This window comes from Lepidochelys kempii, chromosome 2, assembly GCF_965140265.1.
Source record: "Lepidochelys kempii isolate rLepKem1 chromosome 2, rLepKem1.hap2, whole genome shotgun sequence".
NCBI classification, from domain to species: Eukaryota; Metazoa; Chordata; order Testudines; family Cheloniidae; genus Lepidochelys; species Lepidochelys kempii.
This window is the reverse complement of record NC_133257.1, coordinates 223,734,664-223,751,054: the sequence shown is the minus strand read 5'-3', so window position 1 is coordinate 223,751,054 and position 16,391 is coordinate 223,734,664. Positions and strand designations below refer to the sequence as shown.

Sequence of the window (16,391 nt, the reverse complement as noted above, 5' to 3'; positions counted from 1 at the left end):
AGTTTGTCTTTTGTCTAGTTTGTAGAAAATCATCTTCATCCACTGCTGCTATAATAAGTTTACTTAGTGCTTCGACAGCTACAGACAGAGCTAATTAATCCTCAGAGTGAGGCAGGGAACTAATTGCTATTATCCCGATTTCACAGATGGAAAGTGAAGTAGAGAAATTAGGTGACTTGCCAAATGCTACACGGGGATTTCTTAGCAGAGCTGGGCTGGGCTGAGAACTCTGTAGTTCCTGGCTCCTAGCCTTGAGCTCCCTATTAGATCACTGAAGGCTGGTCCTAATGGTTGTGAAGTTAGACTGGATGAGTGTAAAATCGTCCCTTTCTTAAATTAGGTGCCCCACTCTGACATTCTTTTATGGGTTTTGTTTATATTTATAACTCAAAAATGACCAATTATGGGTGAAATCCACCTTGGGGAGAAAGGGACTCTATGGGGGCTACACTGTAGCCTTGACCCCTGGGGATGGATTGCACCTTTCCAACATCCTCTTTTCTGCCACACTTCACCCACATGTTAGCCCAGTTACATGGACTATACAATTATGAGCACATTTTATGCTACTTGGATATCTACCAACAAAGTCCTGATTTACATGTACTAGCAGACAGTCTTGGGTCTATGTGCTATAAAATATGCCTATAATTATTTTCAAATTACTGATGACTTGATCTATAAATGGGTTCATGAATTTTACAACTGCTGTATGCACACATTGTGTGACATTGCTAAATATTAACCTGTAACTTTTTTAAAAAAGAAAAGGAGTACTTGTGGCACCTTAGAGACTAACAAATTTATTTGAGCATAAGCTTTCGTGAGCTACAGCTCACGTCATCGGATGCATTCCATGGAAAATACGATGAAGTGAGCTGTAGCTCACGAAAGCTTATGCTCAAATAAATTTGTTAGTCTCTAAGGTGCCACAAGTACTCCTTTTCTTTTTTCTAATACAGACTAACACGGCTGCTACTCTGAAACCTAACTTTTTAAAGTTTCACTGATTGGCTGTTTGCAGAGATAAGTGCAAATGAGAAGATTTCTAAGCACATCTCTCATTGTTGCTATATATGATCCATTTCACCACGGATTCATTAGACCATCATCATATCTACAGCTGCAATCATGTAGTTAGACACCCAAGTGATAGAATGCACATACAATTATTTAGGGGAGCAACACCGTAGATGCAAAATTGGGAGCCACTTTTCAATCTCCGGCCCTATTTCTTATCTACTTTTAGGTTTTATTTAGTCCAAACATGCCTCTGTGATGTCCAGGTTTGCTAGGTGTGCTAGAGCCATGGAGATGCCTCCTGTTTCATTCCAAGCTGGCAATTCAGAGGAGGATACTCAGTCACTAGGAGACAGTATGTGACTACTCCTCTGCTGACCACCATACACATCAATAAGAGTATGGGGACTAGGGATTCAGTGAGTGTATGTTCTGACTGTTCACTGTGTCCCGGATATCCTCACAGTGATTTGGATCTTCTGGCTGAGTGACAATCAGTCAGACAATGAAGATTCTTAGAGTGGCTGAACACTGAGGAAGCAACTCTCAACTAACCATGGTATTATGAAGCTGGTCCTGAAGATGTCAGGTGTGAAGTCATCAAAGAGGACAGAGATCTCCCTCCTTTGGGGAACTCACTAACAGCTATGGATGTCTCCTACTACCAGCAGTTTAGCTGGGTGCTGGAAGAATGCATGAAGCATCACTCTTCTCCAGTGATTGAAATCTGAGCCCAGAGAGGGATCCGCATTTTACAAATAGCCATTATCAAAACAGTGGGCTGAATGGGCCAACACAGAATGCCAGATCCAAACACCCACTGAACTTTGTGGTGTCCAGAATCTGGATCTGATGAAGATATTGGTACAGTAATTGACTTGCTTTAAATTAGCAACAGGGAAGCCAATGGGAAACTTTAACATTTCCAAAGAATGTAAATATTCTGGATGTTTGGCTTTTTTCAAGACACTTTATTTTAAATAATAGATCATTTTACTGGACCTGAATTGCAATGGAACTCTTGTAGAAGTTAATAGTGTCTACATTACTAACCACCTATTGCAAACACTAAATTATGAATGGGCAGGAGAAACTGAGTGACCTGAGTATTAAGAATTTTGAGTAGTGAAATGAATATGGTATAATTCCTTAATATGAATGTATTCATTCTGATTCCTAATTTTATGTACATATTGTATGAAAGTAAGAAAATTGTGATGTATAGTTCATACTTAGTAATGTTCCTGAAACTTGGCCTTTGATTTTCTGCTTAATACCACATTATGCGTAAATTAGTAAATCATATAATAATTCATACTCTGTCAGCTAATGTCTTATCTAATTTACGAGTGACAAAACTTTGCTATGTATTATCTATGACGACATTGTAATATTTACAAGGACACACAGGGCACAACTTCATTGTTATACTTGGAAACCAGGAATAAGCTGATTACCAGAGTTCCACTGTGTATAAATCATTAAATATGCATTGGCCCAGAGAGAGGATAGCCCACTGGTCAGGGCATTCACCTGGGAGGGAGCAGATGCAGATTACAGTCACCCTGCTCCAGTGACTAATTATTCATACAAAGTGGAACAGCTTCAACAGGAGAGACTGAGAGAACTCTGCTCCAGAGTACCCCCATGGTCCAGGGGGTAAGGGCATTTTCCCAGAGGGGCAGGTACCTAGTTCAAATTCCTTCTCCATATTAGGCTGAGGGGGGAATTGAACCTAGGTCTCCCACATTCAGCCCAGCTCTAATCAGTGGGCTAAAAGGCAAGGGTGGGGTTGGGCACCACCACTTCTATTTGTTTAGGGGTATTCGGTGTGTGCTGAGTACACCTACTGGATGGGACTAGCAAGCTATTTAGGCAGGGGAACACCTACTTTGAGCATCCTGCTGCATCTTCGGTGTGAGATAGGCACCCCTGCACCTCACCTGAGGCAGCTGTCTACATGCGTACTGGCAGAAATTTAGGCACCTTGGGTGAGAGCCACAAAGGGATTTAGGTGTTGCAGCGCATTGCAGCACCTAACTTTTAAGCATCTAGAAAATCACCAATGCTGTGATCCACAAAGTCTTAGTTAGGTTTCTGGGCTCCCTCTACAGTCAGTGGGGAAAGACAGGCAACTTTGATGCGGTTCCGGTCTACAAAGCCAGCACGTGAGGGCAGGAGCCACCTAAGCTAGCCTCTGGAGACGCTGACCAGAGGAGTGTGCGCTAAGCCCAGCCCCTCTCACGGTGCTAGGTGCCTCAGTCTGGGCTCCGAGGAGGCACCGATCTCTGCCGGTGATCTACAAATGAGGGAAAGATAGGCGTTCAGCCACCTACAGTGCATGTGAAGCCCAAAACAAAACAGCTGTGTGTGTGTAGGACATCCTTTGTAATCGTTAACCTAGTGGATAGGGTACTTCCTAGGAAGATCCTAGGAAGTGGGAATCCCCGTTCCACCTGAGCGGGAGAAGGGATTTGAACAGGGATCAGCCACTTCTTAACTGAATACCCTAACCACAGGTCTATGCAATATTCTGGTGTGGGTCTCCGTCCATCTCTACTATTGAAGTTGTTTCATTTTATTTAATTAATTGTATAATTAAATGTTAATTCGGCCAGTGAAGAGGTAGAATGACTATGTAGCCCAGGGATTAGGGCACTTACCTGAGATATAGCCAAACCCTGATCAAATTCCTTCTCCCCTGCAGGAGGAAGGGGGGCTTATACTGGGGACTACCATATTGTGGGTCACTGCCCTAGCTGCTAGCCTACAGATTATAAGAGAAGTCCTCCTCCTTGCTCCACCCCCAGCTGTTTTGTGTGAACTTGCCTGAGGGACTCGATCTGGTAGGCAGGCGCTGAGCATCCCTACTGGATTGGATTCCCACATGCAAGTTAGTTGGACTAATGCCTGTCTTCCCTGGTTTGTGAATCACTCTGTGGCTTAGGCACCTAGAGTGAGGGACCAGTGTGCATGCTCAGAAACATAGGTGCTTAGGGAATCTTTACTGCAAATCTTATGCACCAAGTGAATTTAGATGCTTGCAGGGTTAGGCAGCAGGCAAGTGGGAGTGTTGTGGGTCACAGTGGTACCTAAAAACAGGACTTAGGCACCAAAGTACCTTTGTGGATTGCACCACTAGTAACTTTGGGTGCCTACTACTTTAGGCAGTGGCTGAGCAGGGAGTTTGAGGATCTCAGTGGTGCCTAAATGTTGGAGTTAGGTACCAAAGTCCTTTGATGGATCTAGCCTTTAGTCCAGGGGGGCCAACCTGTGGCTCCAGAGCCACATGCGGCTCTTCAGAAGTTAATATGCGGCTCCTTGTATAGGCACCGACTCCGGGGCTGGAGCTACAGGTGCCAACTTTCCAATGTGCCAGGGGGTGCTCACTGCTCAAGCCCTGGCTCTGCCACAGGCCCTTCCCCCACTCCACTCCTTCCCACCCCCTCCCCTGAGCCTGCCTGTGCCCTCACTCCTCCCTCCCTCCTCCCCAGAGCCTCCTGCAGGCCACGTAACAGCTGATCAGGAGGTACAGGGAGGAGCTGCCAGTGGGTGAGAGACGCTGGGAGCAGGGTGGGGGAGCTCATGGGCGGCTGCTGATGTATTACTGTGGCTCTTTGGCGATGTACACTGGTAAATTCTGGCTCCTTCTCAGGCTCAGGTTGGCCACCCCTGCCTTAGTCTATTTAGATTCTATGTCTTTGATTTTGGGACTCTATCCAGGATTTATATTGGGGATAATCTAGTATACTTAATCCTGCCTCAGTGTCTAAATGATCTGGACTAACTGACCTCCTGAGGTCCCATCGAGCCCTTCATTTCTATGGTTCAGATAGCCTAAATTCATACACAAAGTTATTCCCACAGTTATTTGCTCCTGCAGTTGGAGGCCTGCTTAAAAGTATGGCCAATATTGTGTAATTATTCCCATTGATTATCCAGTTAATTTTGATCCATGTTATTACACCAGCCATATTAGTCATTAATGTATGTACAGATGTGTGTAGCTTTAAGGGATAACATACTGAGTCTTGATTTTTGTTGAAAGAAGTTGCGTACCCATCTCCCTTTGCACAATGCTGAAAACTGAACTCTTCAAATGCACACAATTTTTACAAGAAATACCTTGTTTTAATTTCAACAGCGTTTCATGGTAATGCTCCCAATATGTTTCGAAGTATTTTTCTGCTAACCTGCTTTCAGAAAGTGGCTCCTTGTAGATACTAAAGCAGCTCTTGATGTGTCTTACCAAGCTATTTTTATTTATAATACCATTGTTATAGTGGAGTAGACCTAAAAGCAGTAGTAGGCACATAACATATTGATCCAGCTGTCAGAGAGTGGGAGAGAACTTTTACTCAAGGGTTTTTATTTATCAATTACTACTTACAAATCATAAACCTTAACAGGCCAATGCTGATCCTCAAATGAGTGAATGAAATGGCACTTCGTAATGACACAGAACTGTTTCTCTGAATATATGATGCAGAGAGTTTGTATCGCTCAGTTTAATTAGACAAGCAAGTTAACTTTTAAGGTCAGCGGTTGGACTGAGACAGTATACTGTGGTCGTTCATGACAGCATTTCTCTGGGAACTCAATTACTTTTTGCAGGATAAAAGCTATGATTAAAAAATAGTTTATAGGTTTATGGATATAGATAGAAATAAAAGCTCTGGGAGATCTGCAGGACTTCCATTAATCTCAACAGGGTGTCGATAATGGTGTCTAATGGTCAAAATTCACATATTAGCACCACTGACTATTTCACTGCTGATTATTTTAACCAATCATCCCACTATTCTGAATTGGAGGCAGAAGCTGGTACGTGAAGGAGGCTGATATAGAATTCAACCTATTTTTGTCTTTCCTCTGACTTAAATTAAATTGAGAGGCTAAAGAGTGAGGACCTCATCCCCTGGACCTCATTTTCCACCATCTGCTCTGTAAAGATCATAGTCCTAACTCAAGTACCTTCCAGTAATGTTGCAAGGAAAAAAATATGGGCATGTAAAATACAGATTTATAGTGCTCTAGTTATGTTGATTGTGAACAACAGTCCAACTACTTTAAGAGGCTGAATGTGGTTCAGTACAGTTGATGAACTTCACATGCTTACCTCTCCATTGAAAAAGCAGAATATAGTTGCAACAAGTAAGCCCTAAGAAGGACAAAAACAAAATAGGTTAGAATATTTCCATGTTTGTGCATTATTGCTAATTTAAGGGTCAGAGTCATGAGATGAAGGGATTATGCTACGCTCCTACCTCCACAACCTCAAAAGACTGTCCTGTATAGTATATAGTCCAGTATTACAGTATCGCATTGATTTTTGCCTTTCCACCATGTTTTACTCGTGCCTATGTTGTCATGGTCTGCTGCCATTACCAGCCATTCCAGTTCACATACTTTTGCCTTTAAGCATTACAGTTGCTTCCTGTCAGGGAGTGCTAGAAAAGGGACATTAAATGGGCAGGGTCTAGTCCAAGGTAAGGGGGTAAGCTTAGGAGCAGAGCAGCTCATTGGAATGGAATCTTGAGACAGAAAGGGGGGAAGTTGAGTGACCTAGATGCAACTGCTCTTCTTTCAGAAGAGGGATGCAAGGGGAGCCGCACAGGCCAGGTGTCACATGTTCTTTTTTCAGCAGGAATGGAGTGCCCTAGGAGTTCCTCCTTCCCCTGAGGTCCTCAGCTGCTGCTCTGCCCCAGGCCTGCACACTCCACCCCTTCCCCCACTACCCCACTCCTGCCCCACCTCTTCCTGACCCCACTTTGCCTCTTCCTGCCCAGTTCTGCCCCCTCCCCCGAGCATACCTCCTGCATGCTATGGAACAGCTGATCATGGCACGTGGGAGGCACTGGGAGGGAGGGAGAGGAGTTGATTGACGGGGCTGCCGGTGGGTGGGAGGTACTGAAGGGGAGGGAGGAAGCTGGCTGCTGGTGGGTGCTAAGCACCCACTAATTTTTTTCTATGGATGCTCCAGCCCTGGAGCACCCATGAAGTTGCCGCCTATGCCCAGGAGCTCTTAACTGGAATGTGTGTTTGGAGAAGTGAGCCTGGGAATGGGAGACCGCATATGCCTATGTGGGTGGATGGAAGCATCAGTGGATGGGAAAGAAGGAGGAGAGAGAATGGGGTGAGCAAGAGGAGAGAGAACAAAGAAAAAGAGAGAGAACATTGGTTCTAACTTGACCCTCACTGTTTAAAATTAATCTAAGTAACACAATAGGAGTCAAGAGGGATATTTCATTACTGCTACAGCAAAATGAAACAGCATCAGGTCAAGAACATATGATGAGGAACTTGAGGAAGCATAAAATAAAGAAGAGCAATTTCTCACACTTAGGTGCTGCAATGCAGAACCACTTAAGTAGAAAAGAATTTTTCTTAAAAGATTTCTGTACTATGTTCTAAAAGGTATATTAGATCTTATTAATAGCATTACATAGCCACACTTAACATCAAATGCATTCATTTTAAATCACTTAAAATATTCCTTAAACAGTAATAAAATAAATGTAGCAATGACTTTTAGGGGGAAATTGCAACGTAGTAGCTAGCATTCCTGAGGGATGCTGTGGAAAAAAAAAAGGGGGGGAGGAGGGTTAGAAGTGTTGTAGCTTTGTCTTTATGCCTGAAGTCAAATGATTGCCAGTTAACTGGAGGTAAACACCTTTGTATAGTTAACTCTGGACACTCCCCAAATATATAGTCCAAGCTAGAACCCTAGGGGAACCAGCCATTTGAGGATTATCCAGACTAGCATTTGCAAAGTTGTTAACCACCTTGAGTGCAGTGGCAATCAATAAACTCAAGGTAAAAACCCTCTAGTGATGACAATACAAACCTGCCAGGGTCAGAGTAATAAAGAAAAGAACATAGAACCACTAGGAGCAAAAGATCCCCAGTAGACAATGCAGGAGGCAGGAGGGATACAGTTCAGAAAAATGCGATTTCTACTCACTTTTTTAGAATGAAATGTAGTTAATTCTCATAAACTTCAGCCCAGGTGAGAAGTTCAGCAAAGCAGTACTGGGCAGAGGGGAGAAGGCAAAGGTGACTTTATGCCCCTCCCGCTTTGCTGCTCCTTGATCCTGGAGCAGACTGGGAGTTGATTTGCCTTCCAGGGTTGCTGTAAATTGTGGCCATTTTTGCCCAACTGCCTATGGCCCAGCAGCTGGGAACTGGTGAGTTACTTTTATGCTTTGCCTCATCCCCTTTTCTCCAGCCAACCTCAACAGGACAGTAAGGCCAGCTTTAAAGTTCCTTTTGTGCTGCTGGATTTGGCTCTGAGGTGTGATACAGTTACATCAGTAAAACGCTTTATTCTGTGTTACCCTCTATGGCATAAACACAATAGATACTACTTAAGAAAATACAATCCATACAAATAAAAATTAATGCTCAGTTACTGTAGTTTAAAGAAACAAAAGTTTCCTGTGATTTTTGAAAAACTTGGTTGTAGCTGACTGCATTATTCTGAGTGGAAGCTTAATCCTGCTTTAAGGTTTAGCTTTCGATTTATACAACCAAGCATTTTTCAAAGCCGCATTTTTTAGCCTACTGGAAAAAAAAAATCATCTATTTCTACATTGGCTTCATGTTCTTGTTTTCAGCATTGTCAATTTTTTTCCTCCCCCAAGATGTTTCAGAAGAGAGCTTTGGAATCTGTCTCCATTAGCTTTAAGATACTTTGCCAAAGTGCTCTTTAAATTCTTCTGCTCTTGTGTTAGCAAGAATTGGTAGCATTCATTATCTGAGTAGCACAGTATGCATGGTGTAACAATAGATAAACTATTCTAATACTGTAATAAGGATGTGTTAAGGCTTAATTCTCATGACACTCTTATAGTAAGATATTGAACATATATGTGGTATCTATTCTATGCATTGTTTTTTTACTTCAAATCTTCCAGCAGTGAAATCAGAAACAAGCTTTGCCAAAATCAGACAACTTTGAGGGCAATTTCTTTGAAGGGATAATGAATATTCAGGAAGTTGTTCATCTATAGTTTTGGAATAAAGAAAACACTTCAAAAAAAGCATCTCTGTTCTCAACTTGGAAGTTGTTTTCTCTTTATTATATGTCAGTCCTTCAAGGAAAACATGGAGAATGTGGAAATGGAGACTGTGAGATGACTGATTCCAAAATCAGACATGCCCAATGAGCACCATAAATGACAGAAAAGGTGAAACAACCCAGAGGGAAAGCTACAGTAACAGAATTCATAGTTTTCAGAGTAGCAGCCGTGTTAGTCTGTATCCGCAAAAAGAACAGGAGTACTTGTGGCACCTCAGAGACTAACAAATTTATTAGAGCATAAGCTTTCGTGGGCTACAGCCCACTTCATCGGACGCATAGAATGGAACATATAAGAAGAAGATTGGACATACCATCCTTGTGGTCATAACAAAAACAAAAATCACAGGCTATTCACAGTCCCCTCACAGCCACCAAGGGCTGATGTTCAACATCTGGAAAAAATGTAGCTAGAGGTTGCTTGGTTTCTGGAAAGACCAGGTCAGTTCACTGCTGTCTGGAGGAGGGCCACTTGGGCTACTGATAAGGGCAGTAGAGGTGTTACAAGCTCACTGCCAGCTAGCTGGCTGCAGACTGAGTCAGTACTTCTGTTGAGCACCCCTCTGGCTTGAAGTAGATTCCATTATATACAGGGTTTACAGTTAGGTTCAATGTCTCTCAGCACCCCCCGTACAAATTGTTCCAGACCCCCTGCACAAACCCACCCTAAATCCTCTCAAGATCCTACCTTGAGGCCCCTAGTTTTCAGTATCGAAGTTTACTCACTTTCCACATTCTTTTTAATCGTCATTGAAGCACTTGTTGCTCCTTCCCCTATTAAAACAATTCTAGGAGCTGAGTTTAAGGGAGAAGTGGCCAGAGTACTACTTGTTCTGCCCCTTATGGAAATTGTGGTCAGCCTTATCTGCCTCAATTTGGGCCAGCTGCCAACCTTTTTTGCAAGCATAACTGTTTATTGATCTGTACTGCAATAGCACCTAGGGGCCACAGGCAGGGATTGGGGCCTTATTGTGATAGATGCTGTACAAACACAGAAACAAAAGATAGTGCCTGCCCCAAAGAGCTTACAACATAAATATGACAAGAGACAACAAGTGGATACAACAAGCAGATGGGGGCAACACAAGGAGCAGTGACACATTCCTGGTTGGCATTGCCAGCAAGAGTCACATCACACCAGCAGCCTAACCATTTTTGTGTTTTTCAGAGGCATCACGGCACAGGAGAGTTTTACAAGAAGCGAGGTGGCATTGCAGAGGACACATTTCCAGCTTCCTGTTCCAGAATAAGAGGAAATCAGTAAATTAAGGAGATTTAGCCTAATGCACACTGCTAGGATTAGATCAGGAGGACTCGCGCAGCATAAGTTTCTAACATTAAGCTGAAAAGAATAGAGGACGCTAATACTGATACTAAACTGGAAGAAGTGGTAGATACGCTGGAGGGGAGGGATAGGATACAGAAAGACCTAGACAAATTGGAGGATTGGGCCAAAAGAAATCTGATGAGGTTCAATAAGGATAAGTGCAGGGTCCTGCACTTAGGACGGAAGAACCCAATGCACAGCTACAGACTAGGGACCGAATGGCTAGGCAGCAGTTCTGCGGAAAAGGACCTAGGGGTGACAGTGGACGAGAAGCTGGATATGAGTCAGCAGTGTGCCCTTGTTGCCAAGAAGGCCAATGGCATTTTGGGATGTATAAGTAGGGGCATAGCGAGCAGATCGAGGGACGTGATCGTTCCCCTCTATTCGACATTGGTGAGGCCTCATCTGGAGTACTGTGTCCAGTTTTGGGCCCCACACTTCAAGAAGGATGTGGATAAATTGGAGAGAGTCCAGCGAAGGGCAACAAAAATGATTAGGGGACTGGAACACATGAGTTATGAGGAGAGGCTGAGGGAGCTGGGATTGTTTAGCCTGCAGAAGAGAAGAATGAGGGGGGATTTGATAGCTGCTTTCAACTACCTGAAAGGGGGTTCAAAAGAGGATGGATCTAGACTGTTCTCAATGGTAGCAGATGACAGAACGAGGAGTAATGGTCTCAAGTTGCAGTGGGGGAGGTTTAGATTGGATATTAGGAAAAACTTTTTCACTAAGAGGGTGGTGAAACACTGGAATGCGTTACCTAGGGAGGTGGTAGAATCTCCTTCCTTAGAGGTTTTTAAGGTCAGGCTTGACATAGCCCTGGCTGGGATGATTTAACTGGGAATTGGTCCTGCTTTGAGCAGGGGGTTGGACTAGATGACCTTCTGGGGTCCCTTCCAACCCTGATATTCTATGATTCTATGACGCTGCTAGTTGTTTTTAATAACAGTCAATACTGGAGAGTGACTTGCTTGTTTTTCAACATCAGGGCCTCAGACACTTTCTGTTGGATAAACGTTGCTTCTTCACTGGGGTTGTGAAATGTGAGCATCACAGCCCCGAGATACACCACAAGCTCCTCCTGAGACTGCAAGGCCGTTAGGGGGTGTCTACACGGCCTGTGGAAGCAAGCCTGAGGATGGGGGTGGGCTTCAGAGCCTAAGCGGCAACTTTGAAGCACTTGTCTACACAGTTATTTTTAGAGCGCTAGTGGGAGCCCCCTAGCCCAAGTCTGCCGACCTGGGTTGGGAGACTTGCTCCTGTGGGCTGTGTAGACATGCTTTCACTCTCTGGGATGTCTTTATCTTTACCTAAATGGATGCCATGCTTTCCTTCTGTACTTATGCTGCAAGGTATATGAAAAATCTTCTCCATTTTTATTTTTGCTCCACCAGCATTCACAGCTCCGCATGTACTTTCTCCTTACCTGTGAAACTGCAGACCCACAGTATTATTAGATATTAGCTTTGTGTTTTCTGAGCCAGGGGACTTAGGGTACAATTGATTTTAAGATTGCTGTGTTTGTACTCTAGCTTTAAACAGCAGGGAGCTGCATTTCCAAGAATGTCATTGGTGGGGGGGGGTGGGGGGAGGCAATGATTCCTTCCTTGAGGACCACAGTGTGCAGATTACTCCTTAAATTTCTCTTTTCTGTATCTCCCGTGTTCTTTGCTGATACCATTAGTTTGTACTCGAGCTGCTGCAATCTTTGTTGAAGCTGAGGTCACTCATCCTCCATCAAACAGCCTTCTCTCTACCTTCTCCACTCACTGTATGGAGTAATTAAGCTCTCCTGCTATATTTTGTCAGAGACATGCGATAACATTGATTTTGGAGTGGAAAGCGTAAGTCAGGACTGGTGTTATTTTAGGATTAACACCAAAGTTACAACTTCTGAAATTCTTTTTTATTTAACTACTGAAACTCTACGAAGATCACCTGAATCACAGCCTTCTGTTGAATCCTGCCCTAGTGTATGTTCAAATTTACCAGTCTTGGGACATTTGTGCGTCTTCTTGAATTGATGGCTAGATTTTTCCCATGTTTGGAGGCCAATATTGGTCTAAGCACATTCTTTGCTTGACAGTTGTTTGGTTTCGTTTTCACTTCACAACAGTGTCTTTGAGTAGAGTTATATTCTGAAAGGTGACCTGTAAAAAATAGCTCGATGGGGTTTCACGTGGATTGTGTCTCAATGACTGCATATTAAATTTGCTCATTTTACCAATTAAGAGATACTTGCTAACTGCTAGGCCTGCAAGCTCAGCCTGAATTTTGGCAGCCAAACTGCCTGCCTTCTGCATTGTGCCTCATCACCAGCAATAAAGATTTTGTAGGTGTGATGCTGCCCTCAGTTATACCTCTTCACTCAAGGCCGGATTAATCTGCCCTCGCTCGACCTCTTCCCCCCCGAGGCCCCGCCCACTGCTTGCATGGGGCGAGGGGGCGGAGAGGAGTGAGGAGATGGTGAAGAGGTGCAAGTGGTGGGCGGAGCCTTGGGGGGGAAGAGGCTGAGCGGAGGCAGAGCCAGAGTCTCAGTGCTGGGGCCCCTTCTGAGTGTGGGCCCAGCCCCTCAACGCCATCAGTGTCATTATAAACCCAGTGCTGTGTGCACCTCCATGCGGTCAATTACACCTGTGCAACCCTATTGCCTTCAGTGGGATTGTACTGTTGTACTGAGATGGCATTATTCAAAGATCGTGGGGGTTGGATAGTTGGTCTTGAAACTGGAATTCAATGAACCATTCTGGTGAGGATGTGGGTATGAGCCAGAACAGAATCTGGTGCACACACGCAGGTCCTGCAGAGCAGACAGTAGAAAAGAACAGTAAATATTTATTTTGTCACCAAATTGAGCAAGTTTGCGCCTGCATGCAGAATGAAACTGCGCTTTCAGGAAATGGAAACTGAGATGTGAAGTATCCTACTCTGAGTTGTCTCTGTAGTACCCTTCCCAATTAATCACAAGTACTGTTCAAGCCTGTGTAACTCTAAAGTTCTGGAGAAACAGAAATCGAAACTAAACATTGAATATTTAGCTTCACTGTAAAGTTGATTTTACTATATGGTGCTGAAACTTGGATACTTATTAAGACCTTCTTATTATCTGAACTCTACGTTTTCATAAACAGCTGCCTTAGACAAATCCTCACGATCAGATGGCCAGGAAAAAAAAATCACAAATGAAGAACTCTGAAGGAAGACAAAGCAGAAACCAATAGGAAAGGAAAGCCTGGATTTGTGCTGGATTTGCCTGGATTTGTGCTGGAAATGGCCCACCTTGATTACCATGCACACTGTAGGGAGAGTGGTCACTTTGGATGAGCTATTACCAGCAGGAGAGTGAGTTTGTGTGTGTGGTTTTTGTAGGGGGGTGAGAAAACCTGGATTTGTGCTGGAAATGGCCCACCTTGATTATCATGCACATTGTAGGGAGAGTGGTCACTTTGGATAAGCTATTACCAGCAGGAGAGTGAGTTTGTGTGTGTGGTTTTTGGAGGGGGGTGAGAAAACCTGGATTTGTGCTGGAAATGGCCCACCTTGATTATCATGCACATTGTAGGGAGAGTGGTCACTTTGGATAAGCTATTACCAGCAGCAGAGTGAGTTTGTGTGTGTAGTTTTTGGAGGGGGGTGAGGGAGTGAGAGAACCTGGATTTGTGCAGGAAATGGCCCACCTTGATTATCATACACATTGTGAAGAGAGTTGTCACTTTGGATGGGCTATTACCAGCAGGAGAGTGAGTTTGTGTGTGTGTGTGTGGGGGGGGGGGGTGGAAGGTGAGAAAACCTGGATTTGTGCTGGAAATGGCCCAACTTGATGATCACTTTAGATAAGCTATTAGCAGGACAGTGGGGTGGGAGGAGGTATTGTTTCATGATCTCTGTGTGTATATAAAGTCTGCTGCAGTTTCCACGGTATGCACCCGATGAAGTGAGCTGTAGCTCACGAAAGCTCATGCTCAAATAAATTCATTAGTCTCTAAGGTGCCACAAGTACTCCTTTTCTTTTTGCGAATACAGACTAACACGGCTGTTACTCTGAAACCTGATAAGTGTACTTGTGTTTTAAGACTTGAAGACTGTAAAAGTAGCAACTAACAAAGGACATATTTAATGAGACACCAGCAATATCTATTGACCCATATGTACGCAACAATATAAAAGAAATAGTTACTTCTTTTGCCATGCTTAACACGTAATGTTTGATGACTTTCTAAGACTATGGAATGTAGACATTTGCTTTCCCTAATACTGTCTGTTTTACTCTGTAGAAATAAAAGATGCCCCTGAAGGAGCCTTGAGGAGCTCAGCATAGGAAGTGAAAAGCTCCATTGCAATCTAATTTGCAGCAAGGGGCAAATTTGATGGGAAAATATCTGAAACAGAACAACATAGGATAGGCTTTAGGTAATAGCGATCGTTGCAGTACAGAAGAAATTGAGGAGTGAAGTGAAGATGATGGAAGTCCTATTACTAAGGGCTTGGCTACACTTACATTTTATGACTTTACACTCACCCCCCTGAGCGCAGCAAGTCAGAGCTCTTTAAAGCGCTAGTGTAAACAGGCTCCGAGTTCTGAGAGCCGTGCTCCCAGTGCTCGGAGCCATTCCCCTCATGGAGGTGGATTACCAGGAGCGCTGGGAGACCTTTCTCCCAGTGCTTGCGTGTGACCACACTCGCACTTCAAAGCACTGCTGCAGGAGTGCTCCCGCAACAGCGCTTTGAAGTTTCCAGTGTAGCCATGCCCTAAGGAATTAGCAGATTTACCTGAAGATAAGGATGGAAATGTGAGGAAAGTGATGGAGAATAGTCCAGTTTTCCTGGTAGCATAAAGGAGAGTGATGATAAAGAAGTATGTGGCTCACATGAAAAGGAGACTAATGACAGATAAAAGTCTGGTGTACATGAGAAGGAGAGCAATGATAAAGAAGAATCAGCCTCACATGATGACAGAAACAGCAATGAGAAAAACGGCACACCACAAATCAATATACCAGATCCTGCTTTATGGCTGGCCATCCTATACTCTGCCAATATTGATCATACAATTTTGAACCGGCCAGGCAAAATTGGGGATATTATGTTTCCAGTAAATGAACAGAAACGACACTTCTCAAAGTCACACTGCAAAAGTGTGCTTGAGAATGGTGAGAAACCGAATTGGTGTTGGCTAGTTTACTCGAAATCAACTGACAAAGTGTTCTGTTTTTGTTGCAAAATATTTGACAAGAATGCCAAATCTTTGCTTGCGCCTTCCGGGTACAATTACTGGCATAACTTAGCTGATGTTGTGAAGCAACATTGAAAGTCACCTGGCCATTTTACGGCCTATTCCTAGTGGTTGGAGGTTGAGTCCAGGCTCAAGCTGAGTAAATGAAAACCTGCACATTATTAATGTAGAAACCCAGCATTGGCGGAACGTGCTCGAGCATCTGATCTCTCCCTTGCAAAGAATAATTTGACTTTCTGGGGCTCGTCAGATAATTTGTTCACTGAACATAATGGTAATTTCCTTGGTTTGGTAGCGCTCCTTGGGGCATACGATGATGTCATGCGTGAGCACCTACATTGAGTAGTTTGTAAAGAAACTATGGACCATGACTGCAGCAAAACAATACAAAACATATTGATGTGGCTCGGCAAAGTGAAGTACTATGCTATAATAATGGACTGCACTCCTGACAGATGCCATCACTGCTGCCAAAGAAATGGCAGAAAACTTAGGAGTTGAGCCTGTCTTCAAGGAAACTCATATTCATTGGAAGAAGAGACAGTTTGGTTAAAAGAGCAGAGTGAGGTGATGGGAACCTCAGAAGAAAAATTCAAAAGAGAGGTTTTTTGCTTACTCGTTGACACTGCTTGAGTATCCATCTAAGAAAGGTTTGGACAAATGAAACACCACAAAAAGACCTGGGTTTTTTTGTATGACTGTAGTAAGCTGCTGGCAGACAGGAAAATGCT

At 43.7% G+C, this 16,391-nt stretch overlaps 1 protein-coding gene across 6 annotated transcripts in view; it reads right to left on the bottom strand.

The window, feature by feature from the left end:
• CALCR (calcitonin receptor) overlaps positions 1 to 16,391 on the bottom strand; it is a 277,001-nt gene that overhangs the window by 16,382 nt on the left and 244,228 nt on the right. For 5 of the 6 annotated variants that reach the window (XM_073333935.1, XM_073333934.1, XM_073333936.1 and 2 more), the window contains one exon: positions 6,140 to 6,181. In XM_073333935.1, the coding sequence (XP_073190036.1) occupies positions 6,140 to 6,181 (42 nt within the window). Of the gene's footprint in view, positions 1 to 6,139; positions 6,182 to 7,554; positions 8,053 to 16,391 lie in introns of those variants that run through there. The other variant, XM_073333939.1, reaches the window with a different exon arrangement.